The sequence below is a fragment of the Oryx dammah genome, unplaced genomic scaffold (genome assembly GCF_014754425.2).
Source record: "Oryx dammah isolate SB20612 unplaced genomic scaffold, SCBI_Odam_1.1 HiC_scaffold_23, whole genome shotgun sequence".
NCBI classification, from domain to species: domain Eukaryota; kingdom Metazoa; phylum Chordata; class Mammalia; order Artiodactyla; family Bovidae; genus Oryx; species Oryx dammah.
The window spans coordinates 117,357,160-117,379,976 of record NW_024070207.1 but is presented as its reverse complement, the minus strand read 5'-3'; the positions used below and the strand labels follow the sequence as shown (position 1 = coordinate 117,379,976).

Genomic DNA, 22,817 nt, shown 5'->3' with positions numbered 1-22,817 from the left:
CCAGGAAGTTTTCCCAACCCAGGGATCAAACTCGTGTCTCCTGCTTGGCATGTAAATTCTTTACCCCTGAGCCACCAGGAAGGCCCAACTAAGGCCATGTACCACTATTATTGAGCTTGTGCTCTGGAGCCTGGGGGCTGCAACTACTGAAGCTCATGCACCTAGAGCACGTGTTCTCCACCAAGTGAAGTCACTGCAATGAGAAGCCTGTGTACTGCAACTAGGGAGTAGCCCCCACTCTCCATAACTAAAGAAAAGCCTGCACAGCAAGAGAGACCTAGCACAGGCAAAAATAAATAAAATTATTTTAAAAAATCCCAGTAACCAAAGGGCTCTAGATCAACCGGTCTTATTCAATCCATTATGGTCCAGGAAAAATTTCCTCTTGCTGTATCTTCCCATATCTAGAGTTGCACTGTAAGAATCATTGATTACATACAGAACTATATATTTGATGAACTGTTTCAAATCACGTAGTCATCATTATTTTTGTTGGAGGTTCACTCACACATTTGGGTAATGCAAGAAACAACAATCTTGTAAAACAGGCAAAGTACAAATAGCATAGCTAACAGTATTATTAAAGTTACAAGATTTAAGCCAAGAACTTCCATTTGGTGCAACCCAGTATATCCTCAGGCCGTCTAACTTAATCTGTTCTGTACCAATCTTTCTTTCAGGGAAATTATATATTGGCACTGTCCATAAGATTCCCAGCCCAATTTCCTAGTGTTACTAGGCTGATTGCACTTGTGCTCAGTTGCATCAGACTCTTTGTGACTCTATGGACTGTAGCCTGCCAGGCTCCCCTATCCATGGGATTCTCCAGGCAAGAATACTGGAGTGGGTTGCCATGCCCTCCTCTAGGGGATCTTCCCAACTCAGGGATCAAACCTGAGTCTCTTACATCTCCTGTATTGACAGGCAGGTTCTTTACTACTAGCACCACCTGGTAAGTCTACTAGGCTGGTTATCCTTCATATAATTTAATTGTTCCCAAGATAAAGGGGGGCCTTAAATATTAAATGACCACGGCCTGGTGTTAACCGTAAAAATCCATCCCATAATTGTGGGAAGTTTTATAATATTCCTTTGCTGAATTTTTGCTTGTTGCTTTGATTGAGCATGGGTAACTTAGAGGAAAATTCATACTTATGGCCAGGGTCAGAGCAGGTATGTTAAGAGTAATCTGAACAGGACTGAACTTTCTTTCTTCTAAAATGCATTTTTTAAGGGTCATCCAATTAGAGCCTTGGAGTGGAGAAATTCACCAAAGTAATCTAGAAATATTAGACACAGATATTTTCTAGAATCCAGCAATTGGATTGATTTTTTAAATTAGCATAGGATTCTGTCCATAATAGAAAACATTTGAATTGTATGTAAAGGTCCAAAAAGTCGAGAAAACATTATAAATGATCATATGAATTAGGTCCAGTATCTTGAATAAGCTGTCTTCTCATCCAGGTGTAAGTGTGGTTTCCTCTGATAAAAAGCACTTCCATGCAGGTTGGAGACAGTCCTTTACATTATGTCTTTTCCAGTACACGTAATTCCCTGGTTGCAGGTCGTGAGGCATCTGATCTTCATCCAAAGATTATTGAGATAAGCTTCAGAAACAAAACTTAGAGTGTCCTTTTAATAATTTAATTAACTTTACATGAATATAGCATAACAGCAAGGAACCATCTGGGAAGTCAGTCAAGTAAATACAGGCCTCCATGAACCAAACAGGGATTTAACATTTATTGAAACATAATTTCTTTCTCTCTAAAATTACCCTCATTTCTATCAAATATATCCAAATTAAGACAAAGTTATTGCAAAATAAGTCTGATTTCAATAACTTTGGCCTGATAATTTATATAACTATGATTGATCATATAGGTTTTTGCTTTGCTGAAACTTTTATAATAAAGAGTCTCAGAATAAAAAAAAAAAAAAGCAAAAGTCTCAGGGCTAGGAAAGTCATGCCAAGGACTTATCACATGTTTTACCTTACAGATCTAGGTGAATTCTTCCCTTTACAAGGTCCCCAAAATACCTTAAGATTTCTATACCTGTTGGTGAGGTAGCTTTCCTGATTTATCTGATAAGCTGCTGGAACCTTAAGAGTTTACAGGGAGTAGATAGAAAAAAAGATAAATGTTTCAATTCTGCTTACAAAAGTGTAACTTACCAAATTACTGCAAGTAATAATTAATTTGAGAGGAAGGTTTCCCTACACCTGTAAAACATAGATTCAAACCAGTAATTTTCAGACAGAAACCATAAAAATTATAACTACTTTCACCAGTTTACTCAGTCCTTCTGTTACTAACTCTTTTTGTTAACAGCTTATGAAGTCATCGGGTTTCTCATTAGGATTCTTTAATTTCCTACACAGTTCAGCATTGTGGTCTGAAAGTCAGAAACTTGTATTTATCTAAAAGTCCTTTCTATAAATGTTTTTGAAGAGGAAGCATTTTTGCAAAAGCATTATAGTGAAACTGTGTTTATAATGACAAAAGACTTAAAGCATGTTTAAAATCTGAATGCAATGCAATTGATAAAGTAACTTGGTTACTGCTGTGACATACAACACTTTAAGGTAATACCTAGAATTACGACTGACAATATTTTTCCAGAACATATCAGATTCTTAGGAATTCAATATAATTTTTACAATATCTATATTAATAACATTTACCATACAATATAACCTAAGAAGATTTATTATTTGGCAATTCTTTCCATGTAATTTAACATACCAAATGAACCTAGTTTATATCTCTTTTGGGGATGTTTCAGGAGCCCTTTGAAGCATCCCAAAGTTAGCTAGAAATCTGCTTCATTGTTGAAACTGTTTGGTTGGTGTTTCAGGGGCCTCTGAAGAGCTCCTGGTTTTTTACATCTCAGCACAGAAAGAATTCAGTGAGAGGCAAAGTGATAGATGCATGAGGGTGTGCTCATTCACTCAGTTGCTCAGTGGTGTCTGACTCTTGCGACCGCAAGGACTGTAGCCATCCAGGCTACTCTGTTATGAGATTTTCCAGGCAAGAACACTGGAGTGGATTGCCATTTCCTCCTCCAGGGGATCTTCCCAACCCAGGGATCAAACCTGAGTCTCTTGCACCTCTTGCATTGGCATGTGGATTCTTTACCACTGTGCTACCTGGGAAGCCCTCAAAAGTGATAGATAAGTGACTTATTAGAGTAGGATGCTTGTGAGGCTTACAAGTGGGCAGGCAAGGGAGTGCTGTGCCCCCAAAACTTACAGTTTTATAATCAAAGAAGAAGTAGGGAGAGGGAGAAGACTGTCTTTCTTGAGTAGACGTCATGCTTCCATCATCAGCTCTTCCTCCAGGTTGTGCAGAGGAGTTTTCTTATCTCTACATGGTTAAACTAGGCCCACAAATTATTGATTTTTATATGTGCAGAGAGCATGTCCTAGGGATCATTAATTCATTGAGCTCACTGGGCTGGATGCGGGTCTCAGGTCATCATTGTTTTATTGTTTTGGGACATATCTTGGGCTTCTGTTACATGGTTTTGTTGCTAAGGAAGCCTACACGGTTTTGTGGTTAAGCAAACCTGCTTTCTTGAGTAATCATTAACTTACAGGGATCTCTCGTTTTTTTCTTTTTTCTTTTCTACTTTACAATCTCCTGGTGGGATTAACTATTTAATCACCTAACTTGTCCCTTTATTCTGTCCCTATCATTATGTCATATGCCACTTGACCATCCACTTTCTTGCTCTCAAAATTTTGTCATATCTTGTCTGCTGTCAACTTCTATAGGGCTATCTGTTTCTTTTCGAGTTTGTGCCTTCAAAAATTTCCTTTCATTGTTTCTGATGGGGTTTCAAAAGAGAACCAAGATATATGTATGAGGTCAATTTGCCTTGTTTAACTGGAAATGTATGCAATTCTCTTTATTTATTTATTTTTGGCTGTGCTGGGCATTCCTTGCTGTGTGCAGGCTTTCTCTACTTGCAGCAGGTGGGGGCCACTCTGTATTGTGATGTGTGGGCTTCTCATTTCAGTGGCTTCTCTTCTTGTAGAGCAGGGGTTCTAGGCATGTGGGCTCAGTAGTTGTGGTGCTCGGGCTTAGTTGCTCCTCGGTATGTGGAATCTTCCCAGACCAGGGATTGAACCTGTGTCCTCTACATTGGCAGGTAGGTTCTTAATCACTGGACCACCAGGGAAGTCCTGTGTGATTCTAAAATATACTCCAAAATACAGCAACAATTTCTCCATCAAATGAAGAAACTCATCAAAGTTGGAGAGAGGGGGAAAGTCCTGATGATTCAGCTATTTGTTCCTTAGTCTGAGCTTTAAAAAGTCCAGTATCTTATGTTGAACATTAGAAATCACAATGGTTTGGATCTTGAGTGATAAGTTCAGATTATTGAATGTATTAAATGCATCACTGAATTGTGCTTTGAAAAGCAGCAAGCACTGGAATATGCAGAAATGTTATTTACTGACATTATCCATTTCATGCTTATATGAGCATCTTTTTCTGGTTAGTTAATGCACCCCTGTATGGAAAAGTCATCTTATATATGCCATTTATCACTTTTCAGAGCACACTGAGAAAAACAGTTTAATCAGATTACTTCCACACTGAGTCAAGAGGCACGTTGCTGATATCTGACTGTCCTGAGTGAATAAAGCAGCATGAAAAAACTGTCATTTTATTCACACACTATGATTGGTTTCTATTATTACCTCCCTCCCCATCATCTATTCACTTTTTTGTGGTATAATTCCCTGATTTTCCTTTGGAAGACTAGCCCTTCTGAATCTCAGACTCTGTGCTTTGGAGCCTAATTCATCCCTAGTTCCAGGGATGGATAGTCATTCATTGTGGCCAATAAAAGCATTGCATTCTTTTGACCAAAGAAACTGATTCATGGATGGGACCGTAACTCAGTCTTAGTGAGATTCAAGTTGACGTTAGTTGGGGCTATTGGCAGAGTAATGACTTGAGACACTCTGTGGAGTCTGAGAATAAAGCTAACAGAGCAGAGTGAAGAGATGGAGACAAAACAGCTTGTGATGATACCACTTTAGCGCCTGAATTAAGTTGTGTGAGCCATTAAATGCTCTCTGGCTTAAGGCCCCTTTTTCTTTTTTCCCCATTTTTGGCTGCATCACATAGCTTGTGGGATCTTAGTCCCTGACCAGGGATGGAACCTGCATTCTTGGCAGTGAAAGCACTGAGTCCCAACCACTGGACTGCCAGGGAATTCCCTTAAGGCACTTTCAGTTATTTTTCTGTCACTTGCCACTGATCTGACACACCTAGCAAAGCCCTGCATTGCTGCTTGCTTTCTGGTGCTACCTTAGCACTAGTGTTCACAGTAAATTTTACCTAAATGAAAAATACCTTTTGTAACATGGACATTCAGAGATAAACAAAAGAAAACACTGAGCACTTTTTACTATTCTATGTTAGATAGGCCAAGAGAAAGTTTATTGCAGCTGTAATGAGAAAAATCTATTCACATAAACATCATCATAAGTGCTTGTTGATACAGAATGCCATTGATATTAGGGGATACACAACATCATCATTTGAAGAGAGAATTTTGCCAACAGGCCATTCCTTTTTGCTTCCTAGCATAACATTTCCATTAACATTGTTGAGTGGTTTTACAAACTTCTTGGCAGTAATACAACTTGAACCTTTAGCATCCTGGAAAGCACAATTTTTAGCTTATTCTGGAAAATCTCAGTTAGTTTACCAGAGAGGTCATTGTGCACTGTTTATGAAAAATATTCAAGGCTCCAGTGACCTCCTGCCACTATTTGACAGTTTAAAAACAGGTAAAATACAGGGATCTAGGAACAAAACCTAATTTTCATTTAATTATTCTATTTCTCATTCCTGTTCTTCTTTTTAAGTTCATAACATTTACAAATACTCTTACCCCAGCAATACAGAGTCAGCTCTATATTGACAATTTCTCATGCACTATTTGCATTTACGAAGTTATTCTGCATTTCAGTATTTAGATAACTTTTTCTTAACTCCTTTTATGTTTCAATAGATTACTGGTCCATTTTTCCAAATTGGGAATAAGATGAAGTACTACCATTACAAGGAGACATGCAAATTGGACAAATAAAAGTAAGAATATGCAAGTGACATAAAAGTCATTATGACAAAGGTCAAATGCATCTTTAGCAAATGGATGTTAGTTGATTGATATCAGTTGCATGAATTTTAGGATTGTAATGATAATCAAAACTTCTTTGAAAATCATATTTTACTTAAATTCAGATTTATTAAATGTACGTAAACACAATTGTTTTATTTTTCCTCTGACTCTTGAACTGTGTGTAGATCTCTTTTGTGGACTCCAGGCACCACCAGTGATGTGATGACTCTGCTCAACTGACACTTCTCAGTGGATGCTTGTTAGAGGGTGACCAAAGAGGTTGTTGGGGACAAGAATGCTTTGGAAATAGGAGGGAAAACTATTAGCATCAACAGTATGATTTACCAAACCATCAGCAGCCCTCTGGTTGGGACTTTTAAGATGTACTCTCTTAGCAACTTTCAAGTATACAATACAGTATTGGGTTTTTGTTTGTTTATTTGGTATTTTTTGTTTGTTTTGATGTTTTCTTGTTTGGCTGTACCATGTGGCAAGTGGGATCTTAGTTCCCTAATCAGGGGTTGAACTGGTACCTTCTGCATTGGGAGTGCAAAGTCTTAACCACTGGACAACCAGGGAAGTACCCTTTTTGTTTTTTATTGTTTTGCTTTTTTCATATCTCTGTTTAACATTTTGGTAATTCTGGAGATATTTAAAATTTTTTCATTTTTATTATTATATTTTTATGGTGATTTGTGATGAGTCATCTTTGATGTTACTATGACTCAATGAAGGCTCAAATGATGGTTAACATTTTTTTTTTTTTTTTGGTCACAAAGCTTGCAGGATCCCAGCTTCCTGATCAGGGATCAAGCCCAGGGCCATGGCAGTGAAAGCACCAAGTCCCAACCACTGGACAACCAGGGAACTGCCAGCAATGCAGTTTCTAAAATTAAGGTATGTACAGCTATTACACAATTAATAGACTATAGTATAGTTTAAACATAACATTTGTATGTACTAGAAAACCAAATAATTCATGTGACTTGCTTTTGCAATATATTTCGTAACATTTCCTTTATTATGGTGGCCTGGAACCGAACCTACAATATCTCAATAGTAGGCCTGTACTATTTTTAAAAATTTAGTTATTATTTTAAATATTTATACTGTCTCATTCTTATATAAATTAATCTGAGAAAGAATTTTTACTTAGTTAAAACAAGAAAAAAGAAAACAACAAAACCCACTTAGAATTAACTTTACTAAGAAAGTGAAGAGGAACTAAAAAGCCTCTTGATGAAAGTGAAAGAGGAGAGTGAAAAAGTTGGCTTAAAGCTCAACATTCAGAAAACGAAGATCATAGCATCTAGTCCCATCACTTCATGGGAAATAGATGGGGAAACAGTGGAAACAGTGTCAGACTTTATTTTGGGGGGCTCCAAAATCACTGCAGATGGTGAGTGCAGCCATGAAATTAAAAGACACTTACTCCTTGGAAGGAAAGTTATGAGCAACCTAGATAGCATATTCAAAAGCAGAGACATTACTTTGCCAACAAAGGCGAAGAGTTGACTCATTGGAAAAGACCGTGATGCTGGGAGGGATTGGGGGCAGGAGGAGAAGGGGACGACAGAGGATGAGATGGCTGGATGATATCACCGACTCGATGGACATGAGTTTGAGTAAACTCCGGGAGTTGGTGATGGACAGGGAGCCCTGGCGTGCTGTGATTCATGGGGTAGCAAAGAGTCGGACGTGACTGAGCAACTGAACTGAAATGAACTGAACTGAAGTACGTTTTGGATGTGTGGTTTTGAAAGTCAACAAAATCAAAGTTTTAAATTCTTTACTACTTCAGATATGTACTTAGCCATTTTCTGGGTTCAGGAAGCTCTTCTCTAATGAATTAGAGATATAAATAATCACTTATGTATAAATGTGTCTATAACACAGAAACTTTATGTCTCCTGTACTTTAAATAAACTAGATATATGAAAATGAAGGATGACTCAACAAAGAAGTAGAAGTAATTTAATAAGATTACTCATAATAAGATTTATTAATTTGTTTGGCCATGCTGCATGGCATGACAAACTTCATGGCATGAGGAGCTGCTCCCACCAGGGATTGAACCTGTGCTCCCTGCATTGGAAGCGTGGAGTCTCAACCACTGGACTGCCAGGGAAGTCCAGTAAGAGTTATTTTAAAGCCTGTTCTAAATTTGTTCAAATTTCACTTATCCTTATGAAAATCTGGTCTATATAGTTTTAGAAACATATCCAAAACATACCCACTGTGTCACGTGACACATGACTGAGTTATTAAACTGCTTTTCTCCACTGAAGACTTCTGTTGGGGACTCTAAGCCAGGGTAAGAGGCAGGGAGAGGCAAGATTTAGAAAGGGCACCATTTGAGACAGTTCAATTCACTGTTCTCACTGCTGACTCTGTATGTTTGCTTTTAATTGACATAGTCCACAATGATCCTGGCATTTATACAATGTAATGAAGTGGTGAAAGAGTGGCAACACCCATGTGAAGTGTCGCCTGTTTCGGTCAGCATGGATGGGAAGAGGCTGGGGGTTACATTCCAAGCATGACTTAGGCAGAGGCGAGGATACTTTGTTATCTTCCCCAATACACACTGTTCTTCCTTTGCCTCTGCAAGGAAATAACAGGCAGGTGGAAGTAACATGCTATGTACTTAAATACATAGCATGTATTTAAGTACATAGCATGTTTTTTTTTATTGAGACATAATTCATATGCCATAGAAATCACCCTTTTAAAGTGTATAATTCAGTGGTTTTAACTACATTCACAAGGTTGTGCAGACATCACTACTAATTCCAGAACATTTTTATCACCTCAAAAAGAAACCTGTAGTCACTTCCCATTTCTCTTAAGTTTCTCCCTACCTAGCCCTAGGCAACCACTCCTGTCTCTCCAGATTTGCTATTCTAGACATTTTATGTAAATAGAATCATATAGTATGTGGCTTTTGTGTCTGGCTTCTACTCTGGTGTCTCAGAGAGTAAAGAATCTGCCTGCAATACTGGAGACCCGGGTTTGATCCCTGAGTTGGGAAGATCCGCTGGAGAATGGAATGGCTGCCTACTCCAGTATTCTTGCCTGGAGAATTCTGTGGACAGAGGAGCCTGGTGGGCTACAGTCCATGGAGTCACAAGTAGTCCAACACAACTGAGCGACTAACACTTTCACTTGTTTTTCATTTAGCATAATGCTTTCCAGGTTCATCCATGTTGCAGCGTGTATCAGTATACTTTGTGTCTTTGTTTCTGCATGCATCAGTTGGTAAATATTTGGGCTGTTTCTACTTTATGGATTGAATGAATAATGCTCTTATGAACATTTGTGTACAAGTTTGATATGGATGTGTGTCTTTATTTCTTTTGGGTCTGTACCCAAGAGTGGAATTGCTGGGTCATTTCCTGACTCTAAGTTTAATTTTTTTGAGGAACTGCCAGACTGCTTTCAAAACTTGCTGCTTCATTTTACATTCCCACCAGCAGTGTATGAGGAGTGTTCCAGTTTCTCTGCACCCTCACCAACACTTGTTCTTGTCTCTCTTTTTGATTATAGCCATCCTAGTGGGTCATGCTATGTCTTTGATGAACTCTCATACACTTGGCTCTCATACACATACATTTTAAGCCAATTGATAAGAATAATCCCTAGAGTTGTAACGACAGTGAAAAGTGAAAGTGTTAGTCGCTCAGTCATGTCCAACTGTTTATGACCCCATGGACCCATGAACCCACCAGGCTCCTCTGTCCATGAAATTCTTCAGGCAAGAATACTGGAGTATGTAGCCACTTCCTTCTCCAGGGTTGTGATAGTGGTTTCCTAAAGAATCACACATCTGTTGAGGCTTTGCTGGGGAAGATCTGGCTCCAGAAAGAATAGCTTTGTTGTTGTTATTGTTGTTGTTTTATTTTATTTTATTTTTTTTAATCCATTGGCAGGACTTCCCTGGTGGTCCAGTGGTTAAGACTCTGTGCTTTCAATGCAGGGGGCATGGGTTCCATCCCCGGTCAGGGAACTTAAGATCTCATATGCTCTGAGGCATGGCCAAAAAAAAAAAAATCAGATTGATATAATCTCCCTCAGCTCTCCCACCCACCACTCAGCTTAAACAGTTGCTTTAACCGTTTAAATCCCCCCTAGAAGATTTAAAATTACAGGACTTCCCAGGTGGTTTCTAGAACTTTCCAGGTAATTCTGATTCCTCTCTTGATTTAAATCAATCATTAATTGGGCACAAGATGATTAAGTTGTATTCCTAGTTTTCAAAACACCACTTGGAAACATCCTTGACTGTGAAAAAGGGTATTTTAGGTTCACTGTCCTTATTTATTTCTCTTGTTCCTATGTCTCTATATTTGAGAAGCAGTTTTGTTTTGTTTTTTGAATTTATTTATCTTCAGAGAGAACTTGTGCACCTGGAACATGGTTCACAGACGAGATATCACTATGGACATAAATCAGTTAACTGTAATCGTGATTTATGTGCCTGCATTCTCCTGTGGGCTGTGATACCTCCAAAGATGTGATAAACACATTTGTGTCCTTGCAAAACTGAGACTCAGATCCTAGATGCCCCAGTGGCCACATCAACTTGGTTAAAGTAGAAAGGGCAGGAAACAAAAATGAAGAATGAGGCCACAATCAATATTTACCATAAAAATATTCTGTTTGTAGTGCTGGGAAAGCAGTCTTTGTTTATTGAGGATGTTGTTGTTTAGTCACTAAGTTGTGTCTGACTCTTTTGTGACCCCATGGACTGTAGCCCACCAGGCTCCTCTGTCCATGGAATTCTCCAGGCAAGAATACTTGAGTGGATTGCCATTTCCTTCTCCAGTGGATCTTCCTGACCTAGGGATTGAATCGGTGTCTTCTGCTTGGCAGGCAGATTGTTTGCCACTGAACCACCTGGAGAAGCTGTTATGGAGTATAGTACTATACATATTCTACTGATAGCACTTAGATAGTTACAATTACTTGCACATGATTTTTCTATGAGATGTGGGTAGTATTTTGAGATGGAAATGACAACCCACTCCAGTATTCTTGCCTTGAGAATCCCATGGACAGAGGAACGTGGTGGGCTATGATCCATGAAGTTGCAAAGAGTTGGACATGACTGAAGCAACTTAGGATGGAAGGATGTGAGTAGTATTAGTCTCTGATGTAAAATTCTGACTCATGTTGGGTTCTCTGGGAACAGAGACTGAGATGAGGATTCTTATATAGGTGCTTCACAGAGGCAGAAGGAGAGTGAAGATATCAAAATGGGGCTAGAGAAGGCACTAAGCAAGAAAGCAATCTCAGTTGGAGACTTACTTGATCCCACAGGGCTCTTTGGAGTATGATTTGTACCACAAAGCTGGTCTCCCCCTGAGGCAAGGGGCTGGCCTTTTCTACTTCCTGTCAGTCAGCCATTGGTGGTGGGCTGCTCGATAAGGGGTGTGGATGTGTAACTGACCTGAAGCAGCTCCAGGGTGATTGAGGACAAGTCTCCAAAGAAGGGAGCAGCTGTGAGCCATCACAAGACAACACTCACTGGTGCATTGCCTGGTGGGAGGAATCTTAGCAGTAAAGCAACAGTTTCTACAATAGGTCTGACATTTTTACATGATTGAGTCTGCCTAGATGTTATCCAAACCCTTTCACCTTCCGAGTACACAGCTTGACTACATTTCCCAGACTCCCTTGCACCTTAGTATAGCCATGTGACTTAGCTCTAACCAGTAGACAGCAGGGAGAAGGGATTTGTGCCACCTCTGGCCCTGGCCTTTTAAGCCCTCTTGGCAAGCAGCCTTCCATGTTCTCTCTCTTGCTCCAGCTCTGCTGAGCCCCTTTTCTCTTTCTTTTTATTTCTGCCAGATGCAGAGCATCTAGTGACCGACTTTGAGGTCCCAGGGGATGGAGGAGTTACTGATAGTGTTCCTGATGAACATGAAGAGAATCACCTCGCCTTCACTGACTCTTGTTGGACTGTGACATGAGCAAGAAACAAAACATGATTATGTTAACCCACTGAGATTTTCCAGGTTGTTTCAGTATTTTGCCTACCCTGACTCCTTTAGTGAACCCTCCATTTTTAAGAAACACAAATAGCTTCTCAAAATTTGATTTCCAGAATTCTATCAATTTATTATCAATAATAACCCTTGCTCAAATCTGTGATGACTAAAGTGCTGAATAACTAAAGTAAGATTTTTTTTTCTTATTCCTTTAAACATAGAAAAAAGCTACAACAGTCTATTTGGGTATTATGGGTAATTTTAAAAAGCAAAATGAAAATATATGGCTAGGATAATTATCCAAAATCCTGTTCAGGGAAACAAAGCCGGAAGCTGCTTTCCCAAGGTTAGACAGCTTGCTATTGTTAACAAGGAGTGCTGTTGTGTCCAGTTTGTGTGACAAAGCTGTTGGACTTTACCAGTGCACAGGGTTTTTTGTTTTTGTTTTTGTTTTTTTTTTAGCATTTCTGCTCAGCGACTTGGCCATTCCCAGGGCTCCCAAAAGCTTCATCCATCGAGAGAGGTGAACTGTCTGATACTTTACATGAGAGGCTAGCATGGCTGCTGAGAACAATTTGTTGGTTGCTTGAGAAGAGCCACCTTCTCAGTGTGTCAAGTTTTTCTTTCACAGGATGGAGTTGATATAGGAAGAAAGAGGGCACAGTACTCATACACACACACACACATATACACACACATACACACACAGATGAGTGCATACAGGATATTTCACTGATATTCAAAACTGGTTTTATGGGATATAGTAACTTGTAAGATTCCATCATCATTAGTGCTTTGTAGGGCATATAGGGGTCCAAGTACTTCAACCCTGTCTTTCTCTGGGAGTGTAGAAAGAATTAGGTGAGGTCCACATGGCCCACATCAGCTTCATAGTTGCTGGAGTTGGATTGGAGTTTCAGATTGTGTTTGTGGCCACAATCAGGCTTCTTCTTATTCTCCCTACCTGCTTCCTTCCCTACCTCAGAGTGTCTATAAAACAGACCCTCACATAGCAAGCTGCAAGGAAATTGCTATCTTTTCCCATCAAGTCTTTCTTTTTTAAAAGGAAGTATAGTTGACTTACAACGTTGTGTTAATTTCTGCTGTACAACAAAGTGACTCAGTTACACATATATATACACATTATTTTTCATATTCTTTTCCATTATGGCTTATCATGGGATATTGAATATAGTTTCCTGTGCTGTACAATGGGACTTAGTTGTTTGTCTCCCATCAAATCTTTCAAGTGAGAACAGCAGGTGGCTCCAAACTAGGTGTGCTCGACATGTGGAATCAGGGTAGAGTGGCATCTGCTCTGAGGGCAGCACTGTTAAGAGGTGGTGGTGGTGGAGTGAGCTTGAGAGAGAGCTTGAGAGAGCCAGAGTCAGAGCAGTAGCAACAAAGAGAGAGAGAGAGAGACACGCAGATAGAGACAGAAATGGGCACACTGTTGGAACTGGGAATGATCCATTTCTTCTCCCTTCTATTACTTCTTCCTTGGTAAAAGTAAATGAGAGGAGGTGGAAGAAGCACCAATGTTACTTCATCAATATTCCCTCCTGGGGAGTAAGTAGAGAGGAAATTTTCTCATGATAAAATGTGGCCAGGGGAATAGGATTCTCTCTCACACTGATAAAGATATACCTTTCTTTACTTCTAGAAAAAAAGAAGTTAAGCAAATCAGCCAAACAAGTGATTACTTAGTGTTTACATTGGTCAATCCTTCAATAAGTATTTTTTAATGTTCATCCATCTTTGAGATATAATCTAAAGTATCTCAATACAACTCAAGAAAATTCTGAAGCTCAGAGAAGCCAAATAGAATACTCCCTACCACCTCTTCCCAGGTGACCCGTAAACTGGCTGTGCCTGTGTGCTAAATCATTTCAGTCATGTCCAACTCTTTGCAGCCCCGTGGACTGTAGCCCACCAGGTTCCTCTGTCCATGGGATTCTCCAGACAAGAATACCTTCCTCCAGGGGATCTTCCCAACCAAGGGACTGAACCCACTTCTCTTATGTCTCCTGCATTGGCAGGTGGGTTCTTTACCACTTGCACCACCTGTGAAAGTGAAAATCACTCAGTTGTGTCTGACTCTTTGCGACCCCATGGTCTATACAGTTCATGGAATTCTTCAGGCCAGAATACTGGAGTGGGTAGGCTTTCCCTTCTCCAGGGGATCTTCCCAACCCAGGGATTGAACCCAGGTCTCCCACATTGCAGGCAGATTCTTTACCAGCTGAGCCACAAGGGAAGTGTGTCATCTGTAGGTATAAGTAAATATTGGGCCTCCATCGTGGCTCAGCAGTACAGAATCTGCCTTAAATGCAGGAGATGCAGGTTTGATCCCTGGGTCGAGAAGATCTCCTGAAGAAGGAAATGGCAACCCACTCCAGTACTCTATTTTTTTTTTTTTTTTTGCATGTCCCGACACTCCACTATTCTTGTCTGGGAAATCTCATGGACAGAGGACCTGGTGGGCTACAGTCCATGGGGTCGCAAAGAGTCAGACACAACTGAGCAACTACAGCAACAACAACAGGGACTAAACAACAACAATAAGTAAATATTAGGTCTTCATAGACTTAACAGAAGCCAGCAAATATTTTTCTGTAAAGGGCCAGAGAGTAAATATTTTAGGTGACATCACAACTCTGCCATTGTAGTGCAAAAACAATCATAAACACATAAATGAATGGGCATGGCTGTGTTCCAATCAAACTTTCCTTACAGACACTAAAATGTGAATTCCATATAATTTTCATGTCCTGAAATGTTAGTCAGTGCCCAGAAAGCACTGATTTTTTTCAAGCATCAAAACAAAAGTAAAATCCATTTTTAGCTTATGAGCCATACCAAACCAGGTAACTGGTTCTACCTTTCCAACCCCTGCTTTAGAAAACCCTTCCTCAGAAAACCCTTTCCCTTGTGGCTCAGCTGGGAAAGAATCCGCCTGCAATGCAGGAGACCTGGGTGCGATCCCTGGGTTGGGAAGATCCCCTGGAGAAGGGAAAGGCTCCCCACTCCAGTATTCTGGCCTGGAGAATTCCATGGACTGTATAGTCCATGGGGTAGTAAAGAGGACACGACTGAGTAACTTTAGCTTTTCACACTTTCCCTGTACGTAACCAGAGCCTTGTTCTGAGTTTAAGCTGTCATCTTCATGAAAGGCACTGATGCTGGATTGAAAGGAAAAAAAAAATTACATAACTTAAAGACTATCTCTTGGCTATTCATGAATAGATTATCATTCTGACTTTTCTGGCCATTGATGGAGCCAAAACCAGTGTGTAAGCTTAGAACTGCCAAAAGGATAAAGAAATTCTCTTCTAAAATATTCTTGTTTAGCATCAGCCCTAAAGGGATATAAATGTTTCTAGTTTCTACATTATCTGTGTTCATTTGAAGTTTGGTAACTATTTCTTCTATTCAAAAAACTTGTAGAAATAAAGAACAGTACTTGGCATTCCTTAGATATTAAAACATTTTAAAAATGCCATTTTTTTCTTCCTTTGTGCTGGGTTAAAATGTTGCTGCTGTTAGGTCACTTCTGGCTGTGCCTCTCATCCTTCATGGAGTCTGGTCACAGCACATCAGAGGCTGCCCATCCCTCCTGCGCCAGCCTGTGTCCCTCACTCCTCACTTCCTTGGCACCAGTCACTAGGGTTCCTCCTTCCCAGTCCTGACCTTTCACCTACCCAGCCCCACCCATTAATCAACAACCATCCCAAGCCCCCTTCTCAAGGCTTCCTGGCTGAGCTCTGGCTCATAGATGTTTCTCTCTTCTCTAAACTCCCACAGCACTTAGCACAGGGGTACACAGTTTAGCAATAGATATTAAGAAGAGGTGGCAAGAATACACAGAACTATACAAAAAAGATCTTCATGACCCAGATAACCACGATGGTGTGATCACTCGCCTAGAACCAGACCTCCTAGAATGCGAAGTCAAGTGGGCCTTAGGAAGCATCAGTACGAACAAAGCTAGTGGAGGTGATGGAATTCCAGTTGAGCTATTTCAAATCCTAAAAGATGATGCTGTGAAAGTGCTACACTCAATATGCCAGCAAATCTGTAAAACTCAGCAATGGCCACAGGACTGGAAAAGTTCATTTTTCATTCCAATCCCAAAGAAAGGCAAAGCCAAAGAATGCTCAAACTACTGCACAATTGCACACATCTCACACACTAGCAGAGTAATGCTCAAAATTCTCCAAGCCAGGCTTCAACAGTATGTGAACCGTGAACTTTCAGATATTCAAGCTGGATTTAGAAAAGGCAGAGGAACCAGAGATCAAATTGCCAACATCCTCTGGATCATCAAAAAAGCAAGAGAGTTCCAGAAAAACATCTACTTCTGCTTTATTGACTATGCCAAAGCCTTTGACTGTGTCAATCACAACAAACTGTGGAAAATTCTGAAAGAGATGGGAATACCAGACCACCTGACCTGCCTTCTGAGAAATCTGTATGCAGGTCAGGAAGCAACAGTTAGAACTGGACATGGAACAGCAGACTGGTTCCAAATCGGGAAAGGAGTATGTCAAAGCTGTATATTGTCATCCTGCTTATTTAACTTATATGCAGAATATGTCATGAGAAATGCTGGACTGGATGAACCACAAGCAGGTATCAAGATTGCCAGGAGAAATATCAATAACCTTCAATATGCAGATGACACCACTCTTATGGCAGAAAGCAAAGAAAGTGAAGAACTAAAGAGCTTCTTGATGAAAGTAAAAGAGGAGAGTGAAAAAGTTGGCTGAAAACTCAACATTCAGAAAACTAAGTTCATGGCATTCGGTCCCATCACTTCATGGCAAATAGATGCAGAAACAATGGAAACAGTGACAGACTTTATTTTTCTTGGCTCCAAAATCACTACAGATGATGAGTGCACCCATGAAATTAAAAGACTCTTGCTCCATGGAAGAAAAGTTATGACCAACCTAGACAGCCTATTAAAAAGCAGAGACATTACTTTGCCAACAAAGGTCGGTCTAATCAAAGCTATGGTTTTTACAGTAGTCACGTATGGATGTGAGAGTTGGACCATAAAGAAAGCTGAGTGCCAAAGAATTGATGCTTTTGAACTGTGGTGTTGGAAAAGACTCTTGAGAGTCCCTTGGACTGCAAGGAGATCCAACTAGTCCATCCTAAAGAAAATCAGTCCTGAATATTCATTGGAAGGACTGATGCTGAAGCTGAAGCTCCAATAGTTTGGCCACCTGATGTGAAGACTGACTCATTGGAAAAGACCCTGATTCTGGGAAAGATTGAAGGTGGGAGGAGAAGGGGACGACAGGGAGTTGATGATAGACAGGCAAGCCTAGTGTGCCGCAGTCCATGGGGTTGCAGAGTTGGACATGACTGAGCAACTGAACTGAAATGAACAGAGTTTAGAACTTAATTATATATTGTCTTTTATTGTTTGTTTTTATTTGTTGTGTTAGTTTTATCTTTTTCAGTGAGGCGGCAGACTCCTTGAAAGCAACAGGTCTTGTATATCTTTTTTAAATCTCTCAAAGTACTCCAGTAGGAACACAGTCAATACTTCTTATTCTACCCATAAGTGTTGATTGATTGATTGATAGGCACAGATATGAGATCTCTTCCCCATCACTTCAGTGCTTAATAGTCAGTCAGTTCAATTGCTCAGTTGTGTCCAACTCTTTGCAACCCCGTGGACTGCATCCTGCCAGGCTTCCCTGTCCTTCACCATCTCCCAGAGCTCGCTCAAACTCATGTCCATTGAGTTGATGATGCCATCCAATTATCTCATCTTCTGGCGTCCCCTTCTCCTCCTGCCTTCAATCTTTCCCAGCATCAGGGTCTTTTCCAGTGAGTCAGTTTTTCACATCAGGTGGCCACAGTTTTGGAGCTTCAGCTTCAGCTTCAGCATCGAGCCTTCCAATGAATATTCAGGACTGGTTTCCTTTAGGATTTACTGGTTTGATCTCCTTGCAGCCCAAGGGACTCTCAAGAGTCTTCTCCAACACCACAATTAAAAGCATCAATTCTTCCATGTGCCAAAGAGATCTTTGAAATGGAAGCTTCAAAGCTTCCATTAAGCTTTCTTAATGGTCCAAATCTCACATCCATACATGACTACTAGAAAAACCATAGCAGTGCTTAATAAATACCTGTCAAACTTCTTAAACTGAGTTGAGTAAGGAAGGTCAGCTGGGAATCTAGTATTCAGTTGGGCAAATCATACCGTCTCTGCATCCATTTTCTCATCTGCAAAATGGGGATAAAAACGGGAAAGCAGTCGACCTCAGAGAGGTACTTTCAGGCTTAAATAGATAATGTAGCTTGAAGTATATTAATGTTCAGTTCAGTTCAGTTCACTCGCTCAGTCGTGTCTGACTCTTTGCGACTCCATGAATCGCAGCACGCCAGGCCTCCCTGTCCATCACCATCTCCCGGAGTTCACTCAGACTCATGTCCATCGAGTCCGTGATGCCATCCAGCCATCTCGTCCTCAGTCGTCCCCTTCTCCTCCTGCCCCCAATCCCTCCCAGCATCAGAGTCTTTTCGAATGAGTCAACTCTTCGCATGAGGTGGCCAAAGTACTGGAGTTTCAGCTTTAGCATCATTCCTTCCGAAGAAATCCCAGGGCTGATCTCCTTCAGAATGGACTGGTTGGATCTCCTTGCAGTCCAAGGGACTCTCAAGAGTCTTCTCCAACACCACAGTTCAAAAGCATCAATTCTTCGGCGCTCAGCCTTCTTCACAGTCCAACTCTCACATCCATACATGACCACAGGAAAAACCATAGCCTTGACTAGATGGACCTTTGTTGGCAAAGTAATGTCTCTGCTTTTGAATATGTTATCTAGGTTGGTCATAACTTTTCTCCCAAGGAGTAAGCGTCTTTTAATTTCATGGCTGCAGTCACCATCTGCAGTGATTTTGGAGCCCCCCAAATAAAGTCTGACACTGTTTCTACTGTTTCCCCATCTATTTCCCATGAAGTGATGGGACCGGATGCCATGATCTTCGTTTTCTGAATGTTGAGCTTTAAGCCAACTTTTTTACTCTCCTCTTTCACTTTCATCAAGAGGCTTTTTAGTTCCTCTTCACTTTCTGCCATAAGGGTGGTGTCATCTGCATATTTGAGGTTATTGATATTTCTCCCGGCAATCTTGATTCCAGCTTGTGTTAGAGATTATTATATCTCACATTTCTTTTTACAGGAGTCACAGGGAAAAGTGGGGTTTGATGTTTATCATGGAGAATATGTCCCTTTCTCACCTTTGTTAGAATGGTGGGCTATTCTCAGGGAAGCCTGACCATAAAGGGAAAAATGAGAAGAGAATCAACATGATCTCTTGGCTTCCAGTTTTCTTGAGAAGGTTTTATAGTTGTGGAAAATACAATGGTGGTGAGAATTTTGAAGTGAAAATTCATGAATTAAGTCAGTCTTTGTTCCTCCTAAGTTACCTATCGTTTTGGTACTCTTCTCCAAACCTACTTCTGTCTTAACTCACTCCTGGCAAGTCTGAAGCAAACGATGGTATAAGGAAATCTGAGTAATTTGGGGGATCCTCATTTTCTATTTCATTTTTCCAGATTCCTAAAAGGAAATATTAACTCGTGTTAATTTATGAATTAACATAATTTTTTTCTTCTTATGTTTCTCTTTTTATCTTTCCCTATTCCTGTGACTTTATGTTTTTTTCTTTTCCTCTCTTCCTTTGCTTGGTCCTTATTTTAGTTGAACAAAATACCAAAGCATATTTGTTATCATTAGTGCTATTGCCTGAGTGTTTTTTTTTTTTTTTAATTTGGCTATGCTGGGTCTTAGTTGTGGTATGTGAGATCCAGTTCCCAGACCAGGGATGGAACCCAGGCCTTTCACCCACTGCATTGGGAGGTTGGAATCTTAACCACTGGACCACCGGGGAAGTCTCCGTTTTGTTTTTAATATTTTCTTTTAAAGCACTGTTTCGGGTGGAAGGTATATCTGTAAACCATGGACTGATATTTTTCCCCTTGGGTTAGTGTTTCCCAGCCAGGCTTAATGCATATACATGTGCAAATTCTTCTCAGGGCCCTTTTCACTCCTATTACTCTAGCATTTAACACTAACCGATTTTATTCCTTTTTAAGGCTCAACTCCAGGTTTGAGCCTTGCCTGAGAAAGTGGCTTAACCCTGTCGCCACCTTGAACATCTTGAACTTTACAGGAGTCACTGGGACCCTGTTCCTGCCCTCCAGGTTTTCAGGACTGTCATGGAAAAAGCGAAGCCTAATTACCCATGCCTTGTCCATATCCCGTGCCTAGTCCATTTCTGGGAAGGGCACAGCGTGACGTGAGCACTACACTTGCTCCAGCGTCCTAGGGAGAAATCACCACAGCCTTTCCCACCCCCTGAAAAGCGCCATTCTCCAGGTGGGTCTAGATGTTTCCCTTCCTAGGTAGGGAGAAGAACCAAAGATGCCTCTCTCGCGCAGAGTGGACGCGGAATGACTGTGGCTCTGGCCCTTTGGATTCTGCAGCGCGGGCGGAGCAGGTGACCAGTCGCCGAGCAGGCTGCGCTCGGAGTTAGTTACCTGGCCCAGCGCGGTGGGGCGGGGCGGGGCGGGGGCGGGGCCACGGTGCGATCCAAGGCCGTGATAGGTTCGTGCCGCGCCTGTATCCATGTGCCGTGCGGCGGAGGCACAACATTCAAGTCCGGGGGCGGGGCTGGCGCGCGCCGGGAGGAAGCGGTCGCGCGGCAGCTGCGGGGCGTGGGGGCGGTGGCGGCGGCGGCCGAGGCCGAGGCCGGAGCAGCGGAGGCTGTGGTGAAGGCGGCGGCGCCTTAGCCGGGGACGGTGCTCCGCCTGCCCCCCTTTCAGGCTCCATGGAGGCGGCGGCGGGCGGGCTCTGCGGCTCTGGACCGCCGCTGCTGCTGAGCGAGGGCGAGCAGCAGTGCTACTCTGAGCTCTTCGCGCGCTGCGCCGGCGCCTCAGGCGGGGGCCCGGGTCCCGGGCCCCCTGAGGTCGCCAGGGCTGCCCCCGGCGCGGCCACCGCAGCCGCTGGCCCGGTCGCCGACCTGTTCCGAGCGTCGCAGCTGCCCGCCGAGACGCTGCACCAGGTAGGTCCCCGCACCCCTGCCCTTGAGAGTCTGTGGGGACCATTTCTGCAGGGACAAGGGGGGCGGGGTGGGGCGACAGGACCGCCGACAGGCACCTGGAGGCCTCGGCCAGGTCTCGGAGAGTGGCTTCGCAGCCTAGAATGGCGGCGACGCCCTTGTTCCCCAGGGGACACCAGCCTCCTCCACAGCTCAGCGGTGCTGGGTGCGCTCCCATCTTCCTCCGCTGAGACAGACGGACACTCCCTCCTCTCCCCGGCCGTTTCTGGGGTCTCTGCAGCCTCTCAGACCCAAAGTTTGCCTTCTTCTGTAACTAGTGTTTGTTTTGGCTGCTGTCTGGAGTAACCTCTGCTGGCCGCTCCTGCACTTCCCTCTCCTGGGTGAGTGGGCGCTTGGATGCCTTGCAGGATTTGAACTTGAAGGGTGTGTGTGTGTGGCCGGCGGCAGACGACTGAATGTTGTCCGCTTTATATACTACTTGTAATATACACGAATTTACTGTACATCTGCGTACTAACGTATTTCTGCATATTAGCATTAAACTGAACAGCTTAATGACAAATTGCAGAACCGGGACACAGGGCTGCAAGAGGACATCTGTCAAGGCAGAGCTAAGCTTCCTATTTAGGACTAGACGTGGTTCCCAGACATTCACCGTGAGGGACAGTTGTAGTTTCCCATCTTACCATTATTTGGACTTGAAATAGAATTGCCAAGTAATGTGTGTCATAGCTACCTCCTTTTGGCTGCTTCATACCTGGAAAAGGAGGAGGGGGATGATGCACAGTAGATCAGTTTTTCTTTTGTGCTTTCTTTGGAGCAATAAGCATCTTTGTCTGTGTTTTGCTGTTACTAGCACTTCGTTGTGATCAGATTCTTAATACCAGGCCCCAAATCTGAAATGAAGTTTTTCTTAAAAGCTGGAGTCAGGTTTGGCAGAAAACAACAAAATTCTGTAAAGCAGTTATCCTTCAATAAAAAAATAAAAAGAAAAAAAAAAGCTGGAGGCAGTTTGAAAGTTAACATCAATTGTATATTTAGAGTGGGGAGTGATATTTTAAAATCCAGTTCCAAAGGAGTACTGAGGGTTTTATGGTTCACTTGCAATATCATTGTTTGTAGATTAAAAAAAATCATTTAAGACTACATTTTATACTGCTGGAGCATGCGTATGTCTGTCTGTTTGAGCATAATTTTAGCCACTCTGTAATTTCTCACTTTTCAGAATTCAAGATTTCTGAAAATATAATTAGTATCCACAGACCTTAACATGGCTGTTTGTCTCTTAAGAAGTAAGTCTTTGCTTTGGAGACAGTTTGACTTCTGCTCTTGAGCAGTTGAACTTGACCAGGTAGAAGAAAAGTCAATATTTTAAAACATGAACCATGGCTATTACTTGAGACCCTCAGAATACTCCCAAGCATAATTTATTAAATGCTATTGCTGCTTCTCAACTGAAAGAGGAATAAGTGACAGGCCACACAACAAGTAAGTGAGAGCTGGGCATCTGTTAAAAGGCTTATTTTGTTGTCAGTAATGCATGGAGTGTGATAAGAGATGGGTAGGCATATTAAATCTGAATTATGTTGATTGA

At 41.7% G+C, this 22,817-nt stretch overlaps 1 protein-coding gene across 2 annotated transcripts in view; it reads left to right on the top strand.

Moving 5' to 3' along the window:
• The first annotated feature begins 20,865 nt into the window (after positions 1–20,865).
• The window catches only part of REPS2 (RALBP1 associated Eps domain containing 2), a 251,685-nt gene continuing 249,733 nt past the window's right edge, over positions 20,866–22,817 (top strand). For both annotated transcript variants that reach the window (XM_040266555.1, XM_040266554.1), the window contains exon 1: positions 20,866–21,226. In XM_040266555.1, coding sequence (XP_040122489.1) covers positions 20,993–21,226 — 234 coding nt within the window. In that variant the 5' untranslated portion in view covers positions 20,866–20,992. The remainder of the gene's footprint in view (positions 21,227–22,817) is intronic.